Source organism: Crotalus tigris, unplaced genomic scaffold (genome assembly GCF_016545835.1).
Source record: "Crotalus tigris isolate CLP2741 ecotype Arizona unplaced genomic scaffold, ASM1654583v1 scf7180000017585.4430047, whole genome shotgun sequence".
Taxonomy (NCBI): domain Eukaryota; kingdom Metazoa; phylum Chordata; class Lepidosauria; order Squamata; family Viperidae; genus Crotalus; species Crotalus tigris.
The window spans coordinates 2096673-2121829 of record NW_024096493.1 but is presented as its reverse complement, the minus strand read 5'-3'; the positions used below and the strand labels follow the sequence as shown (position 1 = coordinate 2121829).

Genomic DNA, 25157 nt, shown 5'->3' with positions numbered 1-25157 from the left:
GGAAGGGACCTTGGAGGTCATCTAGTCCAACCCCCTGCTCAGGCAGGAAACCCTACACCATTTCGGACAAATGGCTGTCCAGTCTCTTCTTAAAAACTTCCAGTGTTGGAGCATTTACTGCTTCTGGAGGCAGGCTGTTCCACTGATTAATTGTTCTCACTGTCAGGAAGTTTCTCCTTAGTTCTAGGTTGCTTCTCTCCTTGATTAGTTTCCACCCGTTGCTTCTTGTCCTGCCTTCAGAGAGAAGATCTTTGAGGAATGGGGCCAGAAATTAGTAACTGTGATATCAGTAACAACATACACTTCTACGGATAGACAACCATCCAGTGTTAATGAAGGAATGACAGACGTGAAACTAATCTTGCCTGATGCAGAAATAGTAAAATCAGAAATATTGGATTAAGAAATGTGGATTATAAATAAAAAAGGCATTTAAAGTCAAAATACAAGTGACAAATCAAGAGAATGACCCAAATACGAACATTTTAACGGATATTGAAAAGAAGCTGGCTGAAGTGTTAATAACTATAGTACTTAGCATTGTGAACTGCCCAGAGTCATTTGGCTGAGATGGCTATAAAAAATGAATAAATACATAAATGATTAACCAAGACAATTATAATATCTCTTTTTAGGGATTTAGAAAACAGGCTTGTTAAAGCTTCAAAGAAGCCTTTGTAATGGGAGAAAGAAGAATTGAAGTCAGATCAAATTATATAGCAATATTTTAATTAACATTTTCAGAACTAAAAAGAAGGACTCCAAAGCTAGTTTATTTGATAAAAATTAAAATAAGAGTAGGTAAATTACAATCAGTCTTGCACAATGCCACTATTGTAATCAATCCCAATGAAGAACAGCTCTAGACTTGCTACAGAGTCTGTTTCCAGCTCTGGTCTACCTCATAAAGCTGACACCACCATTGCTTTCAATAAACTTACTACAGGTATTATAACTGGCAACCTTTTATTTGACAGATGGTAAAATTCTTAACTCAGAGCTAACTGATGTAGTAAAATACGTATAGAAAACTACAAACAATTAAAAACCTTGCAGTAAAGCAAATTCTCATTTAAGACAGTTGCAGCTTACTTATAGAATCTGCCACTTCCTTCCAGGAACATACTATAAACTGAAATATTCTATTATAAAGTCTATTTCTATTTGAAAAGTCATACCCAAGGTGGTCACCATAGTAACTAAGCACTGCCATTTTGTCTGTATCTGTGCTGCACTGGATATTATGCCTGCTACCCACTAAATAGCAGAGACTCACTACAATCAGTTCTTTGATTACTGCATTTCCATGCTATTTGAGGAGGGAGGTGAAAAATGCACTTGACCAAGATGTTCCCGTATATCCAAATCATACAAAGTCTGCTAGAAATCTGCTTATCTAAGTGCTTAATTTCTGCTATCACCAGTTGAAATCAGCGTACACTGAGTTCCTAAAAAATACATTATTTCTTCTTTTCCTGATGTGATAACCCAAGTTGACAAAACCCTGCCGTGATGCAACATCATAAAGGAAAATAAATTTAGATAGAAAAAAGGAAAATATAGACCACCTCCTTCAGCAAACAGATCAGCTTAGATGCCAAAACGCTGTCAGTATAACAAAGTGTTTGCTTGCCAGCCGCAAACATACGGACGGAACTAGCCTGCCCTGAGCTTCCTTGCTAAAAAGTCCCTGCCATTAAAAAAAAAAAAAAAAGCAGCTCTTCATCTCAGGTTGCCACCAAAATTGTCCCTCACGGAGAGAAAGCTCAGAAAGTAGCTGAAAAATAAGTCATTTCAAAATCTCAAATTGCCCAGGAAAGAAGTTGGGTACCAAGGCAGCAAATGAGACTGGCATGTATAACCTCAGTCTGTGGCATTCTGGGTTACTAGAAATTTGTAGCCGTTTTCAAAGAAACAGTATGAACAAATTGTAATTACTAGGGCAGTGCATGCTTCAAAACCTATTCCCAAAAAGTGCACCGGGCCTCATGAAAGTCCAGTGCAGCTTTCCTGCTCATTAAAGCACACCATCTTGATTCAAGTCTAAAAAATAAATGCCACCACTTTAAGGAATAAAGGTTATAAAAGCTCTAAAACAGTGGTTCTCAACCTGTGGGTTGGGACCCCATTTGGGGTCGAACGACCATTTCACGGGGGTCGCCAAACAAGGCTGTCCGCCATTTTTCCCCCTTTTCTTTGGCCACGCCCCTGGCACCCGGTGATGTATAAGTGGTTGGAGGTCACCACAACATGGGGAACTGTATTATAGGGTCGCGGCATTAGAAAGGTTGAGAAACACTGCTCTAAAAGCTCAATCAAGCTTATAAATCAGCAACATCTCCTTTTTTTTTCACACTCAGGTAGAGGCCTGGAAAAAGAAATCAGACTGCTTTAATGCAGAGCAAAGTGCTGCTGTCTGCCTGGCCTAATTTCTTCTAACCCAGCTACTTCTAGGTAAATTAGGAATATCTTGCCTTTCCTGAGTTACAGTTCCACATATGCAGTTTCCACCTATACCAGCCACTTATCAACTGCCTTGAACCGAGTTAGAAAAGAAGTAAAAATTATTTTATTTTACTCCCCTTTTTAATTACGTGGCTATAAATGTTAGCACATTGTATCATTCCCAAATGAAATAAAATTTGATGTTAGTTTTGGATACGAGAAAGAAATCACTGGAGTGCTCTCTTACAATAAAATTGACTGCCACCCAAACCCAACAGCATGTTTTACTAAATTGCTGCTTACCACAGAGAACACCATCCAAAACAAGAGCAAAAGATTAGCCATCAGAGATGGCGCAATGGATTTTGCTCTACATTCACGCTCTTCTCTTGACTGACTTCAATATTCAATCTCTTCCCTGTTGCACCTCTCTGCCCTTCTCCTCTCTTCTTCCCAAACCCAGAACATTGCTGCTGCCATGTTCTCTCTTTCGTGTTTTGCAATACAGGTAAGTCCTTGACTTACGAGCACAATTGAGCCCCAATTTTCTCTTAGTAAACAAAACACTTGTTAAGTGAATTTTGCCCCACCTTATGAACTTTCTTGCCACAATTGTTAAGCCACCCACTGAAGTTATTAACTTAGTAATATGGTTGCTAAGTGAATCTGGCTTCCGCGTTGACTTCGCTTTTCAGAAAATCACAAAAGAGATCACATGAGCCTGAGACACTGCAACTGTAATAAATACATGCCAGGTGCCAAGCATCCAAATTTTAATCAGATGACCACAGGGATGCTGCCACTTTCTAAGTGTCAAAAACGGTAATTGGAAACTTTTTCCAGCACTGTTGTAACTTCTAACATTCACTAAATGAATAGTTGTAAGTCAAGGACTACCCGGATTTCAGTGTAGTAATTTAAGCATCCTAGAGCAGAGGTCTCCAACCTTTCTTGGTTAACGGATCGGAGGGAAAGGGAGGGGGAAGCATTTTACACGCCCGCGTGTGCGCATACACAAACAGGGCCATGAGGAGGCATGATGCAAATGGGGCAGTGCTAGCACCCACGTGACACTTGCTATTTTTTGTATGTGGCACCCTGTTTTTGCCACATGGAGCCTTTTCACCGTGTAGCACACGGGGCACCCCATTTGCATAGCAGTGGTGCTAGTATGAGTGGGTGTGAGTGTGTGTACTGACCAGCCTGTCCCGCAGCCCACTGGCCAGCAGGTCACGGCCTGATAGAGGGCCACGGCCCACAGGTTGGCCACCCTGTCCTAGAGGGTTGCAGTAAAGCTTGGAAAATGAAAAAGTCATGCAATTTGTGATGGAGGTTTGCCAGAAAAAGCAAGAAAATAACTTGGGTTCTAAGAATCTGAATGTCCAGAGTATGTAAATAGCAGAACAGAGGAAACAGGATGGGAAGGTAAACGGGTGGGTGGGTGGGAGGGAGGGAATTAGGTAATTAAAACACAATATGAAAGAAGAAACTTTTTGGAAGCCAAAATGAAGCCTGAAAAGGAATTTCAAATAGGTCTTACAATAGGAGAAGGAAGTTACCTGTTTCTATGAATAAACATATAAGGAATTATTATTGTGCTGTTACAAGTGTGTTGGTTGGAGATATGAATATGTGTGTACTTTTACATGCAGACACTGTTGTTTTCATGGCCAGAATGATTTGCAACAAATTGTAAAAATAAGTACGGTTCAATGAGGGGAGCAGATCTGAAAAATAATATGTAGAGGACCAAGGTAATTGTAATTTACTTGGAATGTGGGGTTGGATGCAATTGATAAATAGAATAAAAACACTATGAGGCTCAAAGAACAGAAGGCAATACATGTATAAGGTGGAAATTAGAAAGGGAATAGTGTGCATGTGTGTCTATCTAATATGCATGTATAGTATTCATTTTCCCATAATCAAACCTGGGGAAACAAATATCTGTAACCCTTCCAATTTTTGATGGAATAATTCCAAAGTCAGTGCTTTAGAGCTATAGTGGAGCACTTTGCTTGTTCAAAATATCTGTAATTTTTTTTCCAGCGGAAATAATTCCATGTGGAATAATAATTCTACAACGGAGAATAATTAGGCCAAATTAGTGAGCTCCGGTAGGAAAGACTAGGCTATCATGACTGCCAAGTTTTCTACATCCTGCAAGGAAATACATCACAGGGATTTTGATGTAGGGGAAAAGTGGAGGATGGAATGGAATGTATGCCATCTTGGACTCCTGGGCAAAGCACCAAAGACAAATTCAAGAAAATTGAATGAAACATAAAGTAATATGATGTTGGTCACCCAGCAGTGGCCAGGCTTGTACCATCTTCAAATCAAAGTGATTCCTGCTCTTACTGAATCCTCTTTTCCTCTTCCACCTCCATCACTTCCTCCTTGCACACTGCTACCTATCAGCTGTTATAACAGATTATTAGGTTATGAGTTGTTCTGGTAAGAGATAGGACATGGAGTGACATAGATAAAATAACATTGGAATATCTCTAGTTGTTCTTTTCACCTTGAATAAAAAAACAATATTTCCTCTTTGAGCTACCTCATCATCCAGGTTTATAAATCCAAACCGTGCCCTCTCGGGAAATAAAATATTCAGTAGCTGTAACAAATCAGGGAATGAAACCCTTTCCAACTAGTTTGGATGGTCCCAAGACTGCACATAAAACTTAAGTAAGATGGAAAAAAGAATATTGCATATTACTGTAAATCCTTAAGAGGTTTTGTTTATCAGGAGAGACCCATTTACCTGCCAAACATGCTGGCTGTGGAATTCTGGGAGTTGAAGTCCACATGCCTTAAAATTGTCAAGGTTGAGAAACACTGCTCTAGAGTGATGGTTTTAAATTGGGGCATTCTGGCAACTTTGTTTAATTTTAAAAACAATCAATCTCAGGGAGTCCCTTAAAAATGCTTACTATTCTAATTTTATTGAGTGATATGGGAAAGATGGTGAAATACTGTAGGTGGTTTCTATTATTTTAATTAATTTCACACCACAATCCCTAAATATAGGATTAATAATACTGGCCTAATTTATACAGTGGATGCCTGACTTTAAGTAAATAATAGGAACTTTTTTAAAAAAACACCTCATGTGTGCCATGAATTTATATTCAAACTTTTAAACCTCAACCTGACATCCATAATATTTGAGAACAATAGTATTGATCTATATTTCACAACAAAGAAGACAGGCTCTAATGAAGAGAAGATTCCACATTGAATTTATGTTTAAATCAATACTTTCCAAGAGTTTATATAAGTTCGTGTCTTAATTGGATCTACCTTTCTTTTTTATTGTACACATTAGCTACTTCCTTCTGATGAACATCTCTCTCTTGAGTGACTCAAACTGCAAACACATGCATAAGTCTATTTCAATGTGATTTATTACTGCTTTGGCCAGCAGATGAAACAGAAACAGAAACAAAAGAAAGTCAAAACAGAAAAACACAAATAAGCATAATATAATAAACCATTTCAAACCCTCTTGTGGAAGTTTGGGTGCTAAATAACAAAACTTTATGACAACATTGTAGGTTGTATAAATAAACCTTATTAGTCACTAGAAAATAGACACAGAAACTGTCTGACTGTTTGGGAGTGCTGCTAGATGGGGAAAAATAAGATTTTGGTGCAATGCCTCATAACTCCTGCAATATAAAGATACTGTAAGTGTTATTTATCACCACAAGAGCCACAAGCATGAGCAGGGGGAGACTCCAGCATCTATCCATAATAGTGCTGAAGGAAGGGCATTAAAATGAGATCTGGTAAAAGCCCAACAATAATTGGAGTAGGCCAGGGAGTAAACGATAGGGAGCAGTCATGCCTCTTTGATTAAAAGTTTTTAATACCCTACAAAAACTGGGCAGTTGGTTCAAATTAAAGTGCAGCTCAGTTCCGAATAATTGTTGGGCAATCAAATTTCTAGCCTGAGCTTGACCAAGGTGACATAAAAGAAAAGGCTACATGAAAGGAGTTTCTGCTTAAGAGACTTTTTCAAAGTGGATTAGAAATTATCGCTGAGAATACAGTAGGACAGCCCAACAATGTATAATGTAAAAGCTTTTAAATATTAACTTTCAATATGTTTGAGAGCATCAATAGTCTGAGACCACATAAAAACTCAATCCAAAGTAGAAGTTTTCAAACAGAGTCTTTAAAATACCAAACAAAAATAAATATTGATTTCATCCTTATTTTCCTTCAAAAGAATAAATGTGCAAAGGCTTTTGCAAATCCTGAAGTCTCTTGAGTAATCCAACTTTGCATTCCAATAAATAAGAGCAACACAATTAAAACCCAATTAAAAATGCAATCATAGTAACAAGAATGAACCAAAACTATCATCCCTCCCAACAAGATTTATTGAAACTCTAGATTTATTGAAAAGCCAAATTATGAAGCCATAACAGTTGTTTTATTGTTTATCTCACTCATTTGCCAGGGTCACTTGTTTTTCACTGAACCCACCTAGTTTTGCAAGGAAGCTACTCAGCACTTGTGGCAAGGGATTTTGTTTTCCAGCCAGTATGTTGCAGAGTCTGATGTTGAGTTGTGGTGGCCCCAACGTGGGACTGGTCTAAGGCAGGGGTCTTCAAACTTGGCCCTTTTATGACTTGTAGACTTCAACTCCAGAATTCCTCAGCCAATGTGCCTGGCTGAGAAATTCTGGGAGTTGAAGTCCACAAGTCATAAAAGGGCCAAGTTTGAAGACCCCTGGTCTAAGGTCATTCAATTGACTTCCATGTTTAAGTGACAACTTGAACCAGGCTCTCCCAGCTCCTAACCCAACACCTTAACCACTCAACCAGCCTGGGTCTCATATGAGAGATTTGTATTCTCCATACCCTGGAACACTGCCAGGTTATGTAAGAACACTGCTTCTCACAATGACCAAACACTTCTGAAGTGCAACAATTGAGAGATGGTTGATTCCTGTGATTTTTTTCACCTGCAATAGGTATTTGGAGGTGTGTTTCACCCAACTCAGAGATAACAATGAAACTTCAAGACTAATCAATTCTCTGTAAAGCCATGCAAAGGTGTCTGATGGCTATAAATTCCAACCTTGATTATGTGTGTGTGTGTGTGTGTATGTGAGAGAGAGAGAGAGAGAGAGAGAGAATTCATCTTCTTCCAAGCTATTGTCAGGTGTGAAAGACCATGTCCATACATGAAGGTACAATTAAACAGATTTAATTGTACCTTCACAATTATTTATTACCTTCACAATTATTTATTATTTATTGCCTATGCACAGGAATCTTCTCAACTAAGGTTAGCACCTGGTAGGAGTTAGATAATAGTCAGTGGAATTCAAGGGGGGGGGGGGGCGTTAGACTTAGCTCACTTGTAGCTACACAGATTTTAGGTTGATCCCTCTTTTAACTCCACCCCCAGGTTCTCTCATCCTTCCCCCTACAGCTATGCAATATTGTATACACCTTGATAATTATTTCTCAGTTGCCTTTTTCTAGGCTGAAAAGTGCCAGACATTCTTTCCAGTAAGGTAGATGTTTGATTGCCCCAGTGGCGGGATTTAGCCGGTTCGCACCACTTTGGCAGAACCGGCAGCTAATTTTTGTTGCCCAGGCCCAGAATGGACTTCCAGAAGCGGCATCCACACAGAGAACCAGTTGTTCACATATTTGAATACTACCACTGGATTGCCCTCTTCAGCACCTTTTCCAGCTCTATTTCAAATGCAGCAGTCGGAATTGTACAAAGTATTCCAGTTGACATAACACAGGGCATTATCCTGTTGGCATTTTATTTTCAATCTCTTTTCTAATTATTCCAAGCATGAAATTTGCTTTTTTGACAGCTTGTGAAAAAAACACTTTCCCTCCAACTATATTATTACACATAATTACACTAACTATCTATAGGAATAGATGGATAAGATCTGGAAAAATTAACACTTCAAAGAAATAAAGAGGTCAAGGTAGGATATAAAAAGGTCAAGGTAGGATATAAATAAAATAAAATAAATCAATTTAGTGTTCTCACTAGCAATCTATTCCTAAGTAATTTTGCCTAACAGCACTTTATATTACCAAGTCATAGATCTCTTTCTTTAAGTTAGGTAAATATTTATATTATACTATCTTGTAGAGCAGTGGTTCTCAACCTTTTTAATGCCACCCCCCAACCGGTCGTAAGTCGAGGACTACCCAACCAGTCATAAGTCGAGGACTTTCCCTACCCGGGAGCGCCATGCATGCGTGGTGCCGCTCCCTGCGCCAGCCGAGGCGTAGCTGGCAAGTGGCAGAGACGGAGCAGGCCGACCACCAGCTGGGCCACGAGCTAGCCCAGCCCAAGGGAGGTAAGGCACCCGCCAGAAAAGGGGAAAAAATGGCGGACAGCCTTGCTTGGCGACCCCCATGAAATGGTTGATCGACCCCAAATGGGGTCGCGACCCATAGGTTGAGAACCACTGTTGTAGAGTGAACCATAAAATGATGGGAAGAGATGATAAAATAGGCTAAATTCTCAAGCTAGTTTCTGTACAGGTTCATTGTACAAGCAGTCCTTGGGTTACAACCACTAGTTCAGCGACTGTTCAAATGATACTGAATGAAGGAGACTTACAACCACCCTTTCACATTGTGGTTGTTGCAGCATCCCTGTAGTCACATGACTACAGTCACAGTGGGGAAGCTGGCAGGAGGTTGCAAGTCACTCCAGTAAGTCACTCCCAAGCCTGCTGTTTTATCTCTTGAGGAGTGCCAGTCTGTAGAACACAAATATACATACAAACATACATGTAGTACACAAACATACATACATCTATGTTCATTTGCACCATGCCATAGCCTCTACCTGCACACCTGTCTGCCTGCACTCACGCCACACTGCAGCACCCATCTCCTGTGCCCACATGCACTCCATAGCATTCAGCTGCCCACTGGCCTGTTTGCAAGCCACCAAACCTAAGACTTCTCATGATCAGGACTTGAAACTTCCTACTGGATTCTCCATTGACTTTGCTTGTTGGAAGCCAGCAGGAAACAGAAAGTTGCAATCACATGAGGTCCTTGCTTAGCCTGCCATCCTCGCTTAACAATGGCAACTGCTGGGAGTGCTGTGGCTAAGCGCTGCAGTTAGGTAACATCATGCTTTATGAATGCATCATTTAGCAACAAAAATTCTGATCCCAATTACCACCATTAAACAAGGACCACCTGCAGTTTGGCTTTGGCTTTTCACCTCCTGCTGAAATCTCACCTTTTGCATTGGAAGCAGCAGGTGGATAGCATGCAATTCTTTGCTTAATTTTCCTTCCCAAAATTAATGCATAAGAGAGAAATTTGCAGTGTACAAATTGTGATAATGCGAAAGCTATAAATATGTCTTCTGTGATGGGCCTAAACAAAATATTACCAGCACACCTAAAGCAAAGATGTATAGTGCCAAGACTATGGCTTTCCCAGTTGTAACAGTTGTGAAAGCTGGAGCATCAGAAAAGCAAAGGAAAGAAAAAAATATGCCTCTGAATTGGGGGGGGGGGACAGAATGTCAAAAAATGCCTTGGACCCGGACTGAAAAAAGGACAAACATTCACTGCTAGGTAAAATCAAACCAGATAGTTCAGTGGAAATGCTAATAATGAATTTAAAGCTTAAATATTTGGGACACATAACGAGAAGGCAAAAATCATTGGAGGAACACCTTTGATGAAAAATCAAAGTAGTAAAAAAAAACAGCAGGAGACTGGATGACTAGATACTGTCACTATAAAACAAACATGAGTTTTGAATACCTAAAGAAGAAATTACTGATAGATAATCCTGGTGAAATGATATCCAACTGATTGAGTATGCACCATCAAATTGGTGACGAGTGTTAATGGCCACATAGACCTTCTTCAGAACCATGTGTACTCAGCCTGGCACTTCAAGTCTCCCAATGGTGCACCTATTGCTCCTGTAATCAAATCAATTCACCTTGCTATTGTTAAGGTACCTGAATCTCTTTTCCAAGAAATTTTCCCATTGCTACCCAACAAAGTGGTTACGAGCAGTTTAACAACATCATGCAAAGAAGTGGAATTAAAGATTGGTCAGCATCTGGAAAAACCCACCTGATAATGAAAGATCCAACAAAAGGGCAGCACCCGCTAACTACAGACCCCGTATTGGTTAGCTGCTGTAGTTACTAACAACTTTCAATTTGCTAACTGGTATGATAGCTGATGCAGTCCTACAACATCTAGTTGAAAATAAGCTCTTTCCACCTGGGCACAAAGGAAACTACCCAAACAGCGGAGAGAGACAAGATCAATAGAGGAAAACTGAAGGAATCAAGATACCTTATGGAAATAACATGAAGTGTCTGGATGAAGACAATAGCTACACATACCTGACAACATCAAGCATACTGAAGTCAAGAAGGCTAAAATGAATCATCAGAGTGAAGGAGATCTTAAAGTCCAACACAGTGGCAGAAATAATATCAAGGTAATTAGAACCTGGATAATTCAGTCATTAGATACACAGCTGGAGTAGTGGATTAAGTTCAAGCAAAATTAAAAGGCCTGGCTAGAAAGACCAGAAACAAAAAAACTACGAAGCATACCCTTCATCCACACATTGAGAATATCAGATTCTACTTGCCAAGGAAAACAGGTAGGCAAAGAGTTGAAGAATAAAAAAGGACATTGGAAGAATATCAGAAGGACAGTGACAAAAATGCAATGAAGCTAATACACCCTGAAGGCTTACTGAATATTGGACAGACCAAAATCCTTACATGGTCAGTATATATAAAAAAACTACCAGTACTTTTTTACTTAATCTGATTTATACAAGTAATTTCAATTTATGCGCAATAATATACCTTGCTTTGTTCAGATGAGTATGGTATTTGTAAAGCATCCATAGCGCTCACCATAGCTTGCATAGCAGAATATATGTTTTGATAAACCAGTTTTGTGTAGTTTTTCCGCTCTTCTTCTGAAAAGCCTGATCCATGAATTATCTTCATCTGCTTAATAAATGTACTTTTCCCACTCTCTCCTGTACCTGCAAGAAAGAAAATAAATCATTAAGTAACATGAAGAAAGCGGCAAATTTTTAAAGGGAAGGGAAATTTTATTCCTCCATGCCAATGTCAACTGACACACACACACACACACACACACATACAGGCCTACCCAAAAAGTAGCAAATATAATATCTCTAAATAAGGAGACGGCCTGAAGCACAGTTGAAAAATTTCAGTTTTTATATAAACAGTAACATATATGTGATTAATGCTTTTAAGCCCCTATAAAGGAAGTCAGAAGTAGGGATTGAAAACATTACATTAACCCACAAGAATCTGAAAGAATACGTCTGTTATTGAAATTTTGTAGATATTGTACATTATATCTTTTAAAGATTAGAAGCTATAGGAATGGTGATTTGACTACTTTACAGAAGCACGCTACATTTTCGTTAACCCCCCCCAAAAAAATATTTTCCCCAGGCCTCCACTAGAGGTCCCTCAATACCACAAATGAAAATATTGAGGGATTGGAAAAACTCAAATGCTTCAGATGATCTGAAAATGCCTGTGTCCCCAGTATGGTTTGCAAAACTACTAAGGAAATTTTAAAATTGAGTAACAAAGCTAATTATTTCTGTTAATTTCTCTCTTCATGTACTGGTTATTTTTACTCATATGTGCTTTAAAAGCCTAAATTATTCTTATTTATCTTTCACTTCTTTTCTTTCACTTCGCCAATACAACACTATGGCTTCTCTTCATTTTCTCTTTTTTAACCTCCCCTTAATAGCGTCTCACAGTTGTTTTACTGCTGTTTTTTTTAAAAAAAAAACATAGTAATTTGGCCTGCAGACAGTTTCTGTCTTTGAATTCACTAAACAATATATTTCACTGGTAGAATGCCCTGGCTGGGTTAATATAAGAAGCTCAATTCATTAACTAGTGAAAATCTAACCAATTTAATTTGTGTTAACAAGGTAATCACTAGGTTTAGATACACTATATCACTTTAAATTACCACTAGACAACTCTTGCCTAATTGGATCATCATTCCTGAGATATTTCCTTACCTCAACAGAAAAATAGAATGACTACTACTGGGCAAAAGACAAACAGTGGGAGCCAGAGAAACTTCCGACTTCCTCCTGGCTTCCCCAATGAGTTTTCTTGTGGGAAGTTGGCAGAGGGTATCAGAAAACTTCCCTCCCTTCCTATCATTCTGTCATTTCCTTCCTTCCTTCCTTCGAATAAAAATGAATAAATGAATAAAAGCTTTAAAAATTAAAAACAGCAACGAGCAATGAGATTTAGAGAGGCACAAATTTTCTTGAAGGAAAATACAGCAGAGCACTGGCAGGCCATTGCAATTAAGCTCCAAATACACAATAAACTAGGTCTGGTACTAATGCTGGTGCATTCTGGTTGCCAAGTGAAAGCCACTCTGAAGCCAGAATGTGTTTCTCTGTGTCCCAACTAACACACTTCTGCAATCAGTCAATCAAGCCATCTATATAGAAACTAAAGCACTAGATACAACCATGCTTTTTGACAGTCAGTTTGACAAAACTGGCTGACAAACTATACTCAATAATAGTCCTTAATGGTACTACATCTACATGGAGGGAAGTAAGTGGTAGGGCACCAGAAGGTTCGATCTTAGGCCCAGTACTCTTCATTATCTTCATAAATGACTCTGATGAGGAATAGAAGTGGAACTCATCAAATTTGAAGATGACATTAAGCTGGCAGGAATAGCCAACACCCCAGAAATCAAGCTTAGGATCCAAAAAGATCCTCATAGACTTGAATAATGGGCCCTATCCAACAACATGAAATTTAATGTGGAAAAAAGCAAGGTTTTACATCTAGGCAGGAAAAATCAAAGGTACAAGTACAGATTAGGCAAAACCTGGCTTAAAAATAGTAACTATGAGAGGGACCTTGGAGTACTAGTGGACAATCACTTAAGAATGAGTTAGCAGTGTGCGGCAGCAGCCAAAAAAGCTAATACAATCCTTGGTTGTATAAAGAGAGGCATAGAATCAAAATCAAGTATTAGTAATGCTTTATATATGCTTAGTAAGGCCACGCCTAGAATATTGCATCCAGTTTTAGTCACCACATTCCAAAAAAGATGTTGAGACTTTGAGGGGAAAAGTGCAAAGAAGAGCAACTAAGATGATTAAAGGCCTGGAGACCAAAACATATGAAGAACGGTTGCAGGAATTGGGTATGGCCGGTCTAGAGAAAAGAAGGACTAGGAGTGACATAATAGCAGTATTCCAGTATTTGAAGAGATGCCACAAGGAAGAGGAGATCAACTTATTTTCCAAAGCACCAAAAGGCAAGTCAAGAAGCAATGGATGGAAACTAATCAAGGAGAGAAGCAACCTAGAATTAAGGAGAAACTCCCTAATATTGAGGACAATTAACCAGTAAAACAGATTGCCTTCAGAAGTTGTAGGTGCTTCATCACTTGAGGTTTTTAAGAAAAGACTGGACAGCCACCTGTCTGAAAAGGTATAGGGTCTCCTCCTTGAACAAGGGGTTGGACTAGAAGACCTCAAAAATCCCCTCTGATAGATTGAAATTTTTTGTCAATATTCTGAAATAAAATGTATGCAGTTGCAAGTTTAGCATTTAGCCGCAACAAAAACACAGTTCATGCTCTCTGGTGGCTATGTTCTCATTTGGCCTTATAATCCAGCTGAAGTTTTTTCATAAAACTGATTTTAAGATATTTGTCGTAACAGGAAATACATTGAAATCCCACAGAATTTTGTGTGCTTAAATAATACCGCCATCTCAATACAGGCACAAATCTGCAACAATTGATCATTCAATGAGGCAGTGTTTACTTTAGATGTCTAAGAGTTAAACCCACAATTTCAATATCTAGAGATTGTTGTGGTTTTCCTGAAAGAAATTCATTTACAGCAATCAGTTCTTGCTGCCATTTCTCAATGTATTATTATTCCCAATTGTTCTCCTTTTCCATTTTCCAATGAAGCACAAGAGCTGACAAAGAGGCTTTACTTTCTCCACTATAATAAGAATAATTTACAACCTGCTGATGTTTTTGTAACCAGTAGCTGATCCATACAGACTCTGAAGTTATTCCACATTCTTCTAAAATCAAAAGCAAGATTCATTACCTCAAGTAAACATGCAAGCCCTTTGTTTCTCAATTCCTATAGATTCATCATCCGATGATATAATGAAGCTATCATGGCACATCTCCACACAGCATTTTGTAATGAGCAGAACAATCTTGAACGTAGCCTTAAGGCTTGCAAGCATCTACCTATGGGGAAATTAAGTCCAGCTATGATCAAAGGCTGGTTTTTATAGAATGGTATCCAGAAGATAAACACATAAATTCAACCTCAAGTCAAAAAACCATTTAACAAATAAGTACTGTAATAAACGATTAAGATAAACTTTCCACAATCTGGTATCCTATAGATGCACTGAATATAATTCTTATCACTATTTCCAGCATGACTGATTTATAGTCAAACATATGAAAGTGGGAGAGGAATATCAGATTATGAATTAGGTCTAGACATGACCCAACTCCCATAAAAATGTGAAGAAGCCAGACTCCAGTAGTTATCAAAACCCTATCAATTTCAGACCACAGAGACTTTACAAGCACAAAAGCTACTTTTCATATCCTAACTACAGCAGAAAGAGAGAAAGAGAAAATAACTGAGATGGTTATGCTGAATGCTGTCCTACTCTGCTGAAATGTAACTTTCTAGTTCTCCAGTATTATTTGGCTCATTGAAATTTAATTGCTGCGTATATTGTTAAACTTATAAAGCTAGGGCAGAGGACAGAGTGTAAAAGCCCCTGCAGCTTTCAAGAAGTTCCAGGGAGCAAGGTAGCAACACCAGGTATTAAGGGATGCACAGAGTTAGAATTAAGGAAGATTTAATTAAGAAGATTTAATTTAATTATTTAAGAAGATTACTGGTTATTACTGGTAAGTAAACAAAGTAAAAAGTAAATGGAAACGAAAGAGGATGCTACTGGGGATGAGAAAAACTGCATCCAAAGGGGAGGCAGGCTTCAAGATCCTTCCAATTCTTCCGCTGGGACAATCAAAGTAGCCACTCAGGACAAAAGGAGATTATGCTGTCCTGAATGGAAAACAAGAAAGTATCCACCATATCTACTGATATGTCCCATGATATGGGACGTCTGTTCCCTCTCTTTTACCAAACAAATTAAAAATAGCAAGAATATTCACATCATTAGTACATGACTTACAACAGTTAATTTAGTGACTATTCAAAGTTACAATGGCACTGAAAAAAGTGACTTATGATCATTTTCCCCACTTACGACTGTTGCTGCATGCCTGTGGTCACGTGATCAAAATCCAGCCGCTTGGCAAATAATTCATATTTATGATGGTTCCAGTGTCCTGGGTTCATGTGATCCCTTTTGGCGATCTTCTGACCAGCAAAGTCAATGGGAAAGCCAGATTCACTTAACAATCTTGTTGCTAACTTAACAACTGTAGTGATTTACGTAACAACTGTGGCAATGGGGCAAAATTCACTTAACTGTTTCGCTTAGCAACAGAAATTTTGGGCTCAATTGTGGTCGTATATAGAGAACCTATGCCACCATCACATACCACCACCCTGCCATCCTGTGTCATGCTCGGTTTCAGCATGTCATTTTTCATTCAAAAATAGGGCATTACCACTTCCTTCTCTTTTCATTATTCTCCCCTGACCCTTTTTTCCTTTGTACCTTTAAAGCAGTGGTTCTCAACCTTTCTAATGCCGCGACCCCATAATACAGTTCCCCATGTTGTGGTGACCCCCAACCACTTATACATCACCAGGTGCCAGGGGCATGGCCAAAGAAAAGGGGGGAAAATGGCGGACAGCCTTGTTTGGCAACCCCCGTGAAATGGTCGTTTGACCCCAAATGGGGTCCCGACCCACAGGTTGAGAACCATTTCTTTAAAGATTCATTTTAATGTTGACCTGATACAGTTTGAGATTTTGGCAGTGGTTTGCTCTTTGCGCTTGCTATTTAGTTTCTGTATGTTTCGTTACCAGCCTAGGGAAGATCATTGATGGGACTTCAGTAGAAATGTCTTGTTCTATTTCTCGGCTTGAGATTTCTTAGTATTTAGTGCAGCTAAAACAAGTGCAACAGAACAGGACTTTATAAAATCTTGGGGGAGATTTCAAGATGTCACTCACTTAGAAACCCATCAACCACCAAATGGAACCTCATGAAAAAAATAAACAAACAAAGAAGCTAGATAAGTCTAGACCCAAGAATTTGCTTTTGTGGTTGAACTGAGCTAAATCCACATAATTTCCACATAAAGTTTCACATAAAGTCTTTATAATTTATGGTGCATGCAGGCAAGGGAGAAAACAAATTGCTACTGTTATATTAAATAATTCAATGATTTCTTTGCCCATCTACCCCAAATATTCCAGAGATCTACCATAGGACCCTAGAAATAGCTGATGTTACATGTTTTCGATTTGTCATAGTAGGTGCAGGCTTAATTGATCATCAATGGAGCTAGTAATAATAAGTTCTATTCTGTATGCAAATTTTCCACTGGAATGCAGCAGTGAACTAATCTAAATAGAGAGCCAGAATATCAGGGTTCACCAACATGTGGCCTCAGACTTCTGATTATTGAAATGTCAAAAGATTAATAACACACTTCCATGTTTTGGTGGGTCCTTCAAAACACAGTACTTTGCATTTGGATAACACTGGCTTGCTCATATTTTTGGACCTCCCCCAACTTCACAAGATAGATATGCTTTTCAAGAGTCTGAATAGTGAAGTGATGATTCTTATCGACAATATAAGAAACAAATAAAAGGAAAGCTATTTTTTTCCTAATATTATATTTACTATTATTGTTCTTGTTCTGTGCATTATTCCTATTGTATCTCAAGGTCCTCATGAGCGTTGTTTTGGGCTTGATATATAGAAATGCTACATGGAAATCTCAGCCAACCTGTAGCAGAATCTGACGCCTACTCTCCTCCTTTCTCATCCAGGCTTGGGACCAGCAATGGTGGAGTTATATTCACTATTAAATGTCTACTTTATTAATTCTGCACTATAGTATATTTTTCTACTGTAAAAGTTCCAGAGAGAGAGAGATCTCACACAGGCGGCAATAATAACTAATAATAAATACCATATTTTACATATAAAATATCTGGATTCAGAAGTCATTAGTTCCCTCCTACCATAAACATCCTCTTCTCCATAGAAAATAAATTCATGGAAATACCTTCTGTCCCCACTAGTATTTTTGTACATCAAATGTATCTATCAAAAAACAGAAACAATTTTAAGTGAGGATAATTTAACAAAAATGTAGCTAAAAATTGTATTGAGTGCTATATTCATCCCCTAGTGTAAATGAAAAAACCTGCTGGTTTTACTGTTACCAAGGAAACATGCCGTTGCTCTCCCTCTCCTTTGAATGTTTTTTATAACTCGGAAAAAGCAATGATTATGTTTGGTTTTTGCAGACAGGAAATCTACTTCAAGACTTAATGCAAACACAATGCTCTCTCATTCATGTGATACTGAAGTTTTGAAGGGATTAATTACATATTGCTACAAAAAATTAATAACACTGAAAATATTGAAGCATTCCTTATTGTGATGAGTTTGTGAGATAACGCAGGACAGGATGTCAGTCTATTACTTGAGAATCATGGCATATCTGAAAACTAAGTAAAAGATGCAATCACAAGTATATTAATACTTCAGTAATTGCTAAGAAAACTCTCCTTGCCCCAGTTACTACTATCATTTACAAGTTATGCTTTTCCTACTTCATATGTCACCCTGTCACTCAATCAAGTTTGGAAGTAAAGGCATCCTTGTTTGCCTAATCTCATAGTTAGAACATATTTTTTTTAAAAAAAGAAGTTGGGATAAAAACACAACAATAATAATTCTGTACAAGTAAACACAAAAGTGATTCAGGACCCTATGACTAATGACAATAACTGAACCTTTAGCTTTATGCCCAAATATCTACTTGCTTCACTGTTCTTTTCATTTTTCTCTCCATTCTCTGGAAAACTGAAAAAAAAACTGGGTAAAACCTTGCTACTCTTATTATCTGGTGTGTGTGTGTGTGTGTGTGTGCACGCGCGCATGTGTCTAGCATAGTATTTTATAAAGTATGTTTTAATTAATGGACAAGCTTGATTCTGAAATGTTTCCATTTCACTGGAAATGAAGGGGGAACAATAAAAAAAATACCAAGTCATGAAAATGAGCTGGGTACAAACATTGCAAATGTCTGACTATGTCAAGCAAATGGTAATCACTTTCATTCAAAAAATATATATAAATGTGCAAATTTATAAATGTATGTTCCAATAACTGTAACCAGAAATTGTACACATGTAATCAATTTTACCAAGAAAATGACTAAAATGTAAGTATAAATTCACTTTGTTGTTGTTTTGTTCAATTACATTTTATTTCTTTTATTTATATAGTGTATACTGTAAACTATCTTACTCAAGAAATGGTGTAATCAAAATCAAGTGCAAAATTAATGAGACAAATAATATAAAATAAACGTTAACCAAAGTATAATAGCAGAAATATTTTTCTAGTTACTTAATTATCCTGGCCCTCCTGACCATTTCTTGGAAAATATAAGAGGGAGGACAATGAGAGCCAGTCTGGGCTAGTGGTCAAGGCACTGGGCTACAAAACCAGGAGACAGTGAGTTCTAGTCTCATGAAAACCAGCTGGATGACTTTGGGTCAGTCACTCTCTCTTAGCCCATGATGACAAGCCGGTCAGTCAATTCCTGTGGCTAGCTGAGCCAAAATTAGAAAAAACAGATTCTGCACTTGCAGGAAAACTCTAGGAATAATAAGAGGGAGGTCTTGTGCTGAAGATACACTGTTACAAATGAGGGGAGCAGTCATCAAAATGCCCACCGCTTTGACTCTTCCTGTCCTATCTCTTGGTAAGAGGAAACTTCAGCAAAGAGCATCCTATTCACCCAAGTGTGTCTTGCAGAATTTACCTGAGATAGAAAATCTCTAGGAGACTCAGCTTCTGAGCTTCATTTTAAGGAGGTTGCACAGTGTACCCCAGAAATAACTGTTTTGCAGAAAGCTTGGGTAGGAGGATACTCTGAAAGTATTACTGCTTATAATACCATGTGTGCTCCACCATAAGCTCCAGTTGAGCATACGAGCAACCAAAGGAGACAGTACTGAAACTTAGAGTCATATATTGGGCAACACTAACTTTACAGTGACCTAAATTGGGATAAGGAAAAAAAACACCGCTAATCTACTCTTGGGCTGCCCCAGGCATGGGCTGCTCTGGAAGTGGTGGGTGAGGTAAGTTGCATAGATGTGAGCTTAGATAACTCAGATCCTGAATTATATTGGACTTGGTCCTGTCATTGTGTAATAAATCTGGCAGATTCTGGGAATGGAGGTAAATGAATATTTAGGGTCTGTCTTTCTGTTAAACAGTTCTCAGGAACCCATCTTAAAAGGCGCTGTTGTTTTGGTTTGTGAACATACAATACAGTTTTTAATTTCAGTCGTGAATTTCATTCAAAATCACTGTTGCAGTAGTAACAAAATCGAATGAGCAAATAATTAACCACAAATGAGGTTCAGGCATAACTAATGCGGTTTTGAAAGCACGATACAATACTTTACTGGTTTTAATGAGGTTTAGTTGCGTCAATATTTGAATTAACAACTATTTTACCTATGCTGATTCAAATCACTATCCTCGATTTTGAATTATTTTAAAATTGTGTTGCTTGTGCTAGTCATAAATGGTAACAGCAATAACTGAGTTGGGAGATAAAATGAATCTGCTTTATTTGATATTTAGAACAGAAATACATGTTCCAAAAGATTCACTGAAAAAAGACATTATTGTATGAAAAAAGCTAAGGCTTCACACGAGTTTTACCCCTTTTTTTCAAGCACTCTCATCAGTATTATAAAAGCTTTTTGAAACACACTAAATGGAATATCTCCATTTGTCATGTGAGCAAGAAAGAATATGGCTACTGCTATTTTATTATTGTGTTTATATAAACATAAACATATTTTGGAAAAATGGTTCATAATTCTCCTACTACAATTTTTTCTCCCTAGTTCCAAGAAGTCATTTGAAATTTTAATTAGAATATAGAGAAGTTTTTTTATTCCATGTCATACATTGGCCTATCTGACTCGGCAAGGTCAATACCCATTTTTTTCTTCTCTATATAGGTAGTCCTCAACTTACAGCCACATTTCCATTGCTAAGCAAGACAATTGTTGTGACTTGTGCCCCATTTTATAACCTTTTATTGGCACAATAAGTGATTCACTGCAGTAGTTAAACGAATCATGTGATCATTAAGAAAAGGATCTGGCTTCTCTCATCGACTTTCCTTGTTGGAAGCTGGCTGGGAAGGTTACAAATAGTGATCACATGACCCCGGATAATACAACTGTCATAAATATATGCCAGTTGTCAAGTGTCCAAATTTTGATCATGTGATCATAATGATGTTGCAGTAGTCTCAAGTGTGAAAACTGTTCGTAGGTCATCTTTTTCAGTGCTGTTATAACTTTGAAGGAATGGTTGTAAATTGATGACTACCTGTAATGCCTCAAAATACATTTCTCTTTCACCTGAACTACTTCCCATCCTTAATGACCATTTAAGATATTTTGGACAAGTAGAACATCCATGCTGTAAAGCAAAGAGCCACTAGCTCCCACGTATTTGCTAATGTCCTTTCCCTGGAATGTCTCTGGGCATTCTGTGCCCCTAAAAATGATGAAAGGAAACAATATGGGCTAGTTGGAAGAGAATAGATGGAAGAATCTTTTCCTTTCCTTGCTATATTTTAGCTGCTGAGTTTGCATGCTGCATAGAGTAGTAGGGAGATCAGCAGAGGGATAGACTTTTTTTGGCCCTTTGCTTTTCATGGTTTAGAATTTGGCAGTAAAATGGCTTGTCAGAAAAAAGAATGCCTTGTTGCTGGGAGGATCATCCAAAAATGATGGCTTGATGAAGACACAGGCTGCTTCTCTACTTGCACGTAGAGCAGTGTTTCTCAACCGTGACCATTTTAAGGCATGTGGACTTCAACTCCCAGAATTCCACAGCCAGCATTGCTGGCTGTGGAATTCTGGGAGTTGAAGTCCACATGCCTTAAAATGGTCAAGGTTGAGAAACACTGATGTAGAGCAATGATCCCAAATCATTGCTTTCACTTCATCCTTAGACTATCAGTGAAGTTATTAATTATACCAGTGTTAAAGCTTATTTATTCCAAGACTACCCAAGAACAACCTCAATGTGCATAAAATCTCTTAAGCATTGTCACCCCTTACTGTGGAGGAAAGTCAGATGCCTGACAGTGATCGGAAACAGAGACAATAAAGGTGGGATAACAACCAGCAACGAGGCCCGCAAATGTCAGGCTGGCACAATTTCTTCTCAGTCAAGAATGGATGGATACAGACTAGATCACAGACATCAGGAATAGTTCATAGGCTGGATGTTCGGCTTCTGGAATCCCACACTTAAAGAAGGCGGTGGGAAAGAAGCGAGGTGGCTTGAAGGGGATTATTTTCATTGGGACCACAATAAGAATTTTATTCCCTCATAGCTTCCATTTAAAAAACTTCTTTAAAAAACACCATGCAGAGAACCAAGCTGTAAGCTTAGCAAAAAGTGCAGCCTGGTGTTACTATTGTGTGTGGGCTTCCTTCCTCTGGGCTGCTTTTAGTTTTCTCACATTAATCTAATGGTTTAGCAAATTCCAAGGGGCTGCAGAATCAAGGCAGATGATCATTCTTAACTGCATGCTGGCTGAACCATCCCCAAAATAATTCTCTCCCACTCCAGGCTATCATCATATGGTAACAACCTTGGGGACTGGATTTATCTCAGTAGTGGCTTGCCAAAGTCATACGGTGAGTTTCATGGCTGAATTGAATGCAGTGTCCAGGTCCAAACTGAATACTGGCTTATGCTACATAGGAATAAGTAGAAGTGTTGGTGTTCTTGCACCACAATAGAGGTAACCCCCACCCAGAAGCCCGAATCTTCATGATAAGCTGCAGTAAAGCATCCAGTCACAGCAGAAGAATAAATTGTGCAAACGTGGCAAAGAAATCATACTGCAATTATGTACATACATCCTGCCCACGTTCCATTACTTTCATGTAATGTAAACTGGACTTCAAAGTCTACTCAACAGACTATAGCATTACTCACCTTTTCTAGATAAGAAGCCAGTTGCTGCCCCTCCCAAACAATTTCTGAATAAACTTCCTGTATTCGGCTGTCTGTATCTCAGTAAAGTAAGGTTGGAAATAGTCTTAAGTTCCCTAGAAACCTCTGCACCTTGGTCTCCAGTTCTGCCCCTAAAATTGGGAATATATGATCTAATTTACTAGTAATTTTATTTAAAATAAACATTTAAAATTAGGAATAAGCACATTTACAAATCTCGGCCACAACTACCAGGTTAAAATGCCATGGCAAAATAATACTAGCAACTCTTAGACAGAACCTCTTCCTTAAGCACTTGGGGGATCCTGCCCTAAATCCTGCGATCTGGGCATGGGTGAGCCAATGGTTTCTGCTCCTGCCCTTGGCCGGTTCTTGGTCTGTCCCCAGATCGCGCCTGAAACGGGTTCCCAAGGCTGCGCCTCCTGAGGGCCTGACCCCCACCGTAGGCAAGCCCAAACCCAGGCGGGACGGACGGGACGGACGGCTCACCCAACAGCAGCAGCTTCAGCTCCTTGCTGGAATGCTGCTTGTCTCGGCGCAGCCGCCGCTCGATCTCCAGCCTCAGGAGCCTGTTCACTTTCTCCTCTTCGGATAAGCAGCAGCAGCAGCACTGCCCGCCCATGCTCGGCAGCGCCCCGGGAGAACCGGGCTGAGGGCGCCCCTGTCTTGGGAACTTCGAAGATCCCGCAGTTAACTCGCCGCTTCTTCCCCGCCCGGCAGAAAACAGATCGAGCCCTTCGAGGGCGACGGCGGGAGGCCGCAACTCCGGCTTAAGTGTCAGCGTAGTCGGCTTGTCCCAGGGAGAGCGAAAGTCGCTCAGACGGCGACCCAGGCCACGCCCCTTCCCCACGTTCAGTTCTCGGGTAGGAGGCGTTCCGTTTCTGTCCGAAAACGGGTCTGTTTTCCTTTTGCTGCAAGCGAACGTTTACTTTTTTTGCTACTACGGGTGAGGATCCGGCGCTGTTCCCGGAACAGCAGATCCGTTCCCCCCCCCCACCCTTTCAGACGCTCGGGATGAAAACCCGACAATCTCAAGGTTACCTTAGGTTGACTTCGGTCCAGGCGCACCGTCGCAATCGCTCTCGTTACTTCGGGGTAGCTTCTTCCCAAATGTCAGTGTGGGGTCCATTTAAACGCACCGAATCAATGCCTCATGTTATGCCACGGTTTACTGAGCTATCTACCGTTTTACAGAGTTAACCCAGCGAATTGTTCTAAATCATATTTTAACAAGCCACAATAGCTGGCTTCGTGTTAAAGCCGAAGCCAAGCCACGTTACGGATTAGAACCAGTTTAATTTATGCTTTGTCACTCGGTGGCATGGGAGGGGGGGAGGAAATCAAAATGCAATATGATGGGTGCAGTGTTGTGATCCAAGCTCCATATCTCTGTTCTGTGCATATACAAAACAAGCAATGCTTGGGTTAAGATCCAGTTCCCACCATCTGGCTGGTTTTGATCATTCTCCTTTGGGAGAAGCTTTGGAGGAACCCTAATGTGGCTTGTGGCTTAATATATTTGATCCAGATTGTTATAGGTCATTAACCGTGGTCCACGATTAAATTATATGTGTGAAGCGGATCATTAGATTCAATAAGAACTATCAAAACTCATTGAAAAAGAACAGCTTTTTGAGCTAGTAACTTCACAACAAATCTTGGTCATCTGTTCAGTGAGCTCCCGTTGCTATCAGTTGGTGATTTTCCATCTCTGGATTCCTTACTTGCCTCTTTTTTCTACCAGTGTCAGCATTTGAGAGGTCTTCTTGTTCATTTCCTGTAGCTTTTCCCAATTTTGTCCTTCTCTTTTTCTGCCTGCCTTACAATTATACTCTTCCCAGTACGGATATCATTGCATGTCTCTCTCCAGGCAGGATAAACAAACTTCAAGGAGCTGAACTTTTGAACTGTCACCTGTTGGGTGGATATTGCCTTGTACACATTCAGTACTGAATCTCTTTCACAAAATGTTGAAAAGCAGAATCCCTGGGACCACCACAGACCAACAAGAAGAAGTAATAATAATGTAAACATACAGTACTTAGTCCAAGAAAACCGTGTTTCATGTGAGGGGGCTTGAAATGGACTCACTCCATCTGTCTGTGTTTCTGCCACCAGAAGAACTCTTTGTAAACTAAACAGGATGAAATTTCATTGGGAAGGAGGAGCCATAGAAAGAAAGATTGAATTCAAAATGGTCCAGATCTGGAGAAAAATATTCCAGAAAAAATTCTCTTAGTGCAGGGGTGTCAAACTCAATTTCATTGAGGGCCGCATCAGCATTGTGGTTGCCCTCGGGGGGCCGGGTGGGTTTGGCCAGGGTGGGTGCACCTACTGGGTGGGCGTGGATGGAGTGGGTGTGGCCTATGAGGTGGGCATGGCCAGCT

At 39.3% G+C, this 25157-nt stretch overlaps 1 protein-coding gene across 2 annotated transcripts in view; it reads right to left on the bottom strand.

The window, feature by feature from the left end:
- Nucleotides 1–23648, bottom strand: part of LOC120316047 (guanine nucleotide-binding protein subunit alpha-14-like) — a 34825-nt gene extending 11177 nt beyond the window's left edge. The window contains exons 1-3 of one of the 2 annotated variants that reach the window (XM_039361206.1): nucleotides 23260–23538; nucleotides 22753–22901; nucleotides 11311–11495 (exon numbers count right to left, since the gene is read on the bottom strand). In XM_039361206.1, the coding sequence (XP_039217140.1) occupies nucleotides 11311–11457 (147 nt within the window). In that variant the 5' untranslated portion in view covers nucleotides 11458–11495; nucleotides 22753–22901; nucleotides 23260–23538. Of the gene's footprint in view, nucleotides 1–11310; nucleotides 11496–22752; nucleotides 22902–23259 lie in introns of both variants that reach the window. The other variant, XM_039361197.1, reaches the window with a different exon arrangement.
- Between the last annotated feature and the right edge of the window lie 1509 nt (nucleotides 23649–25157).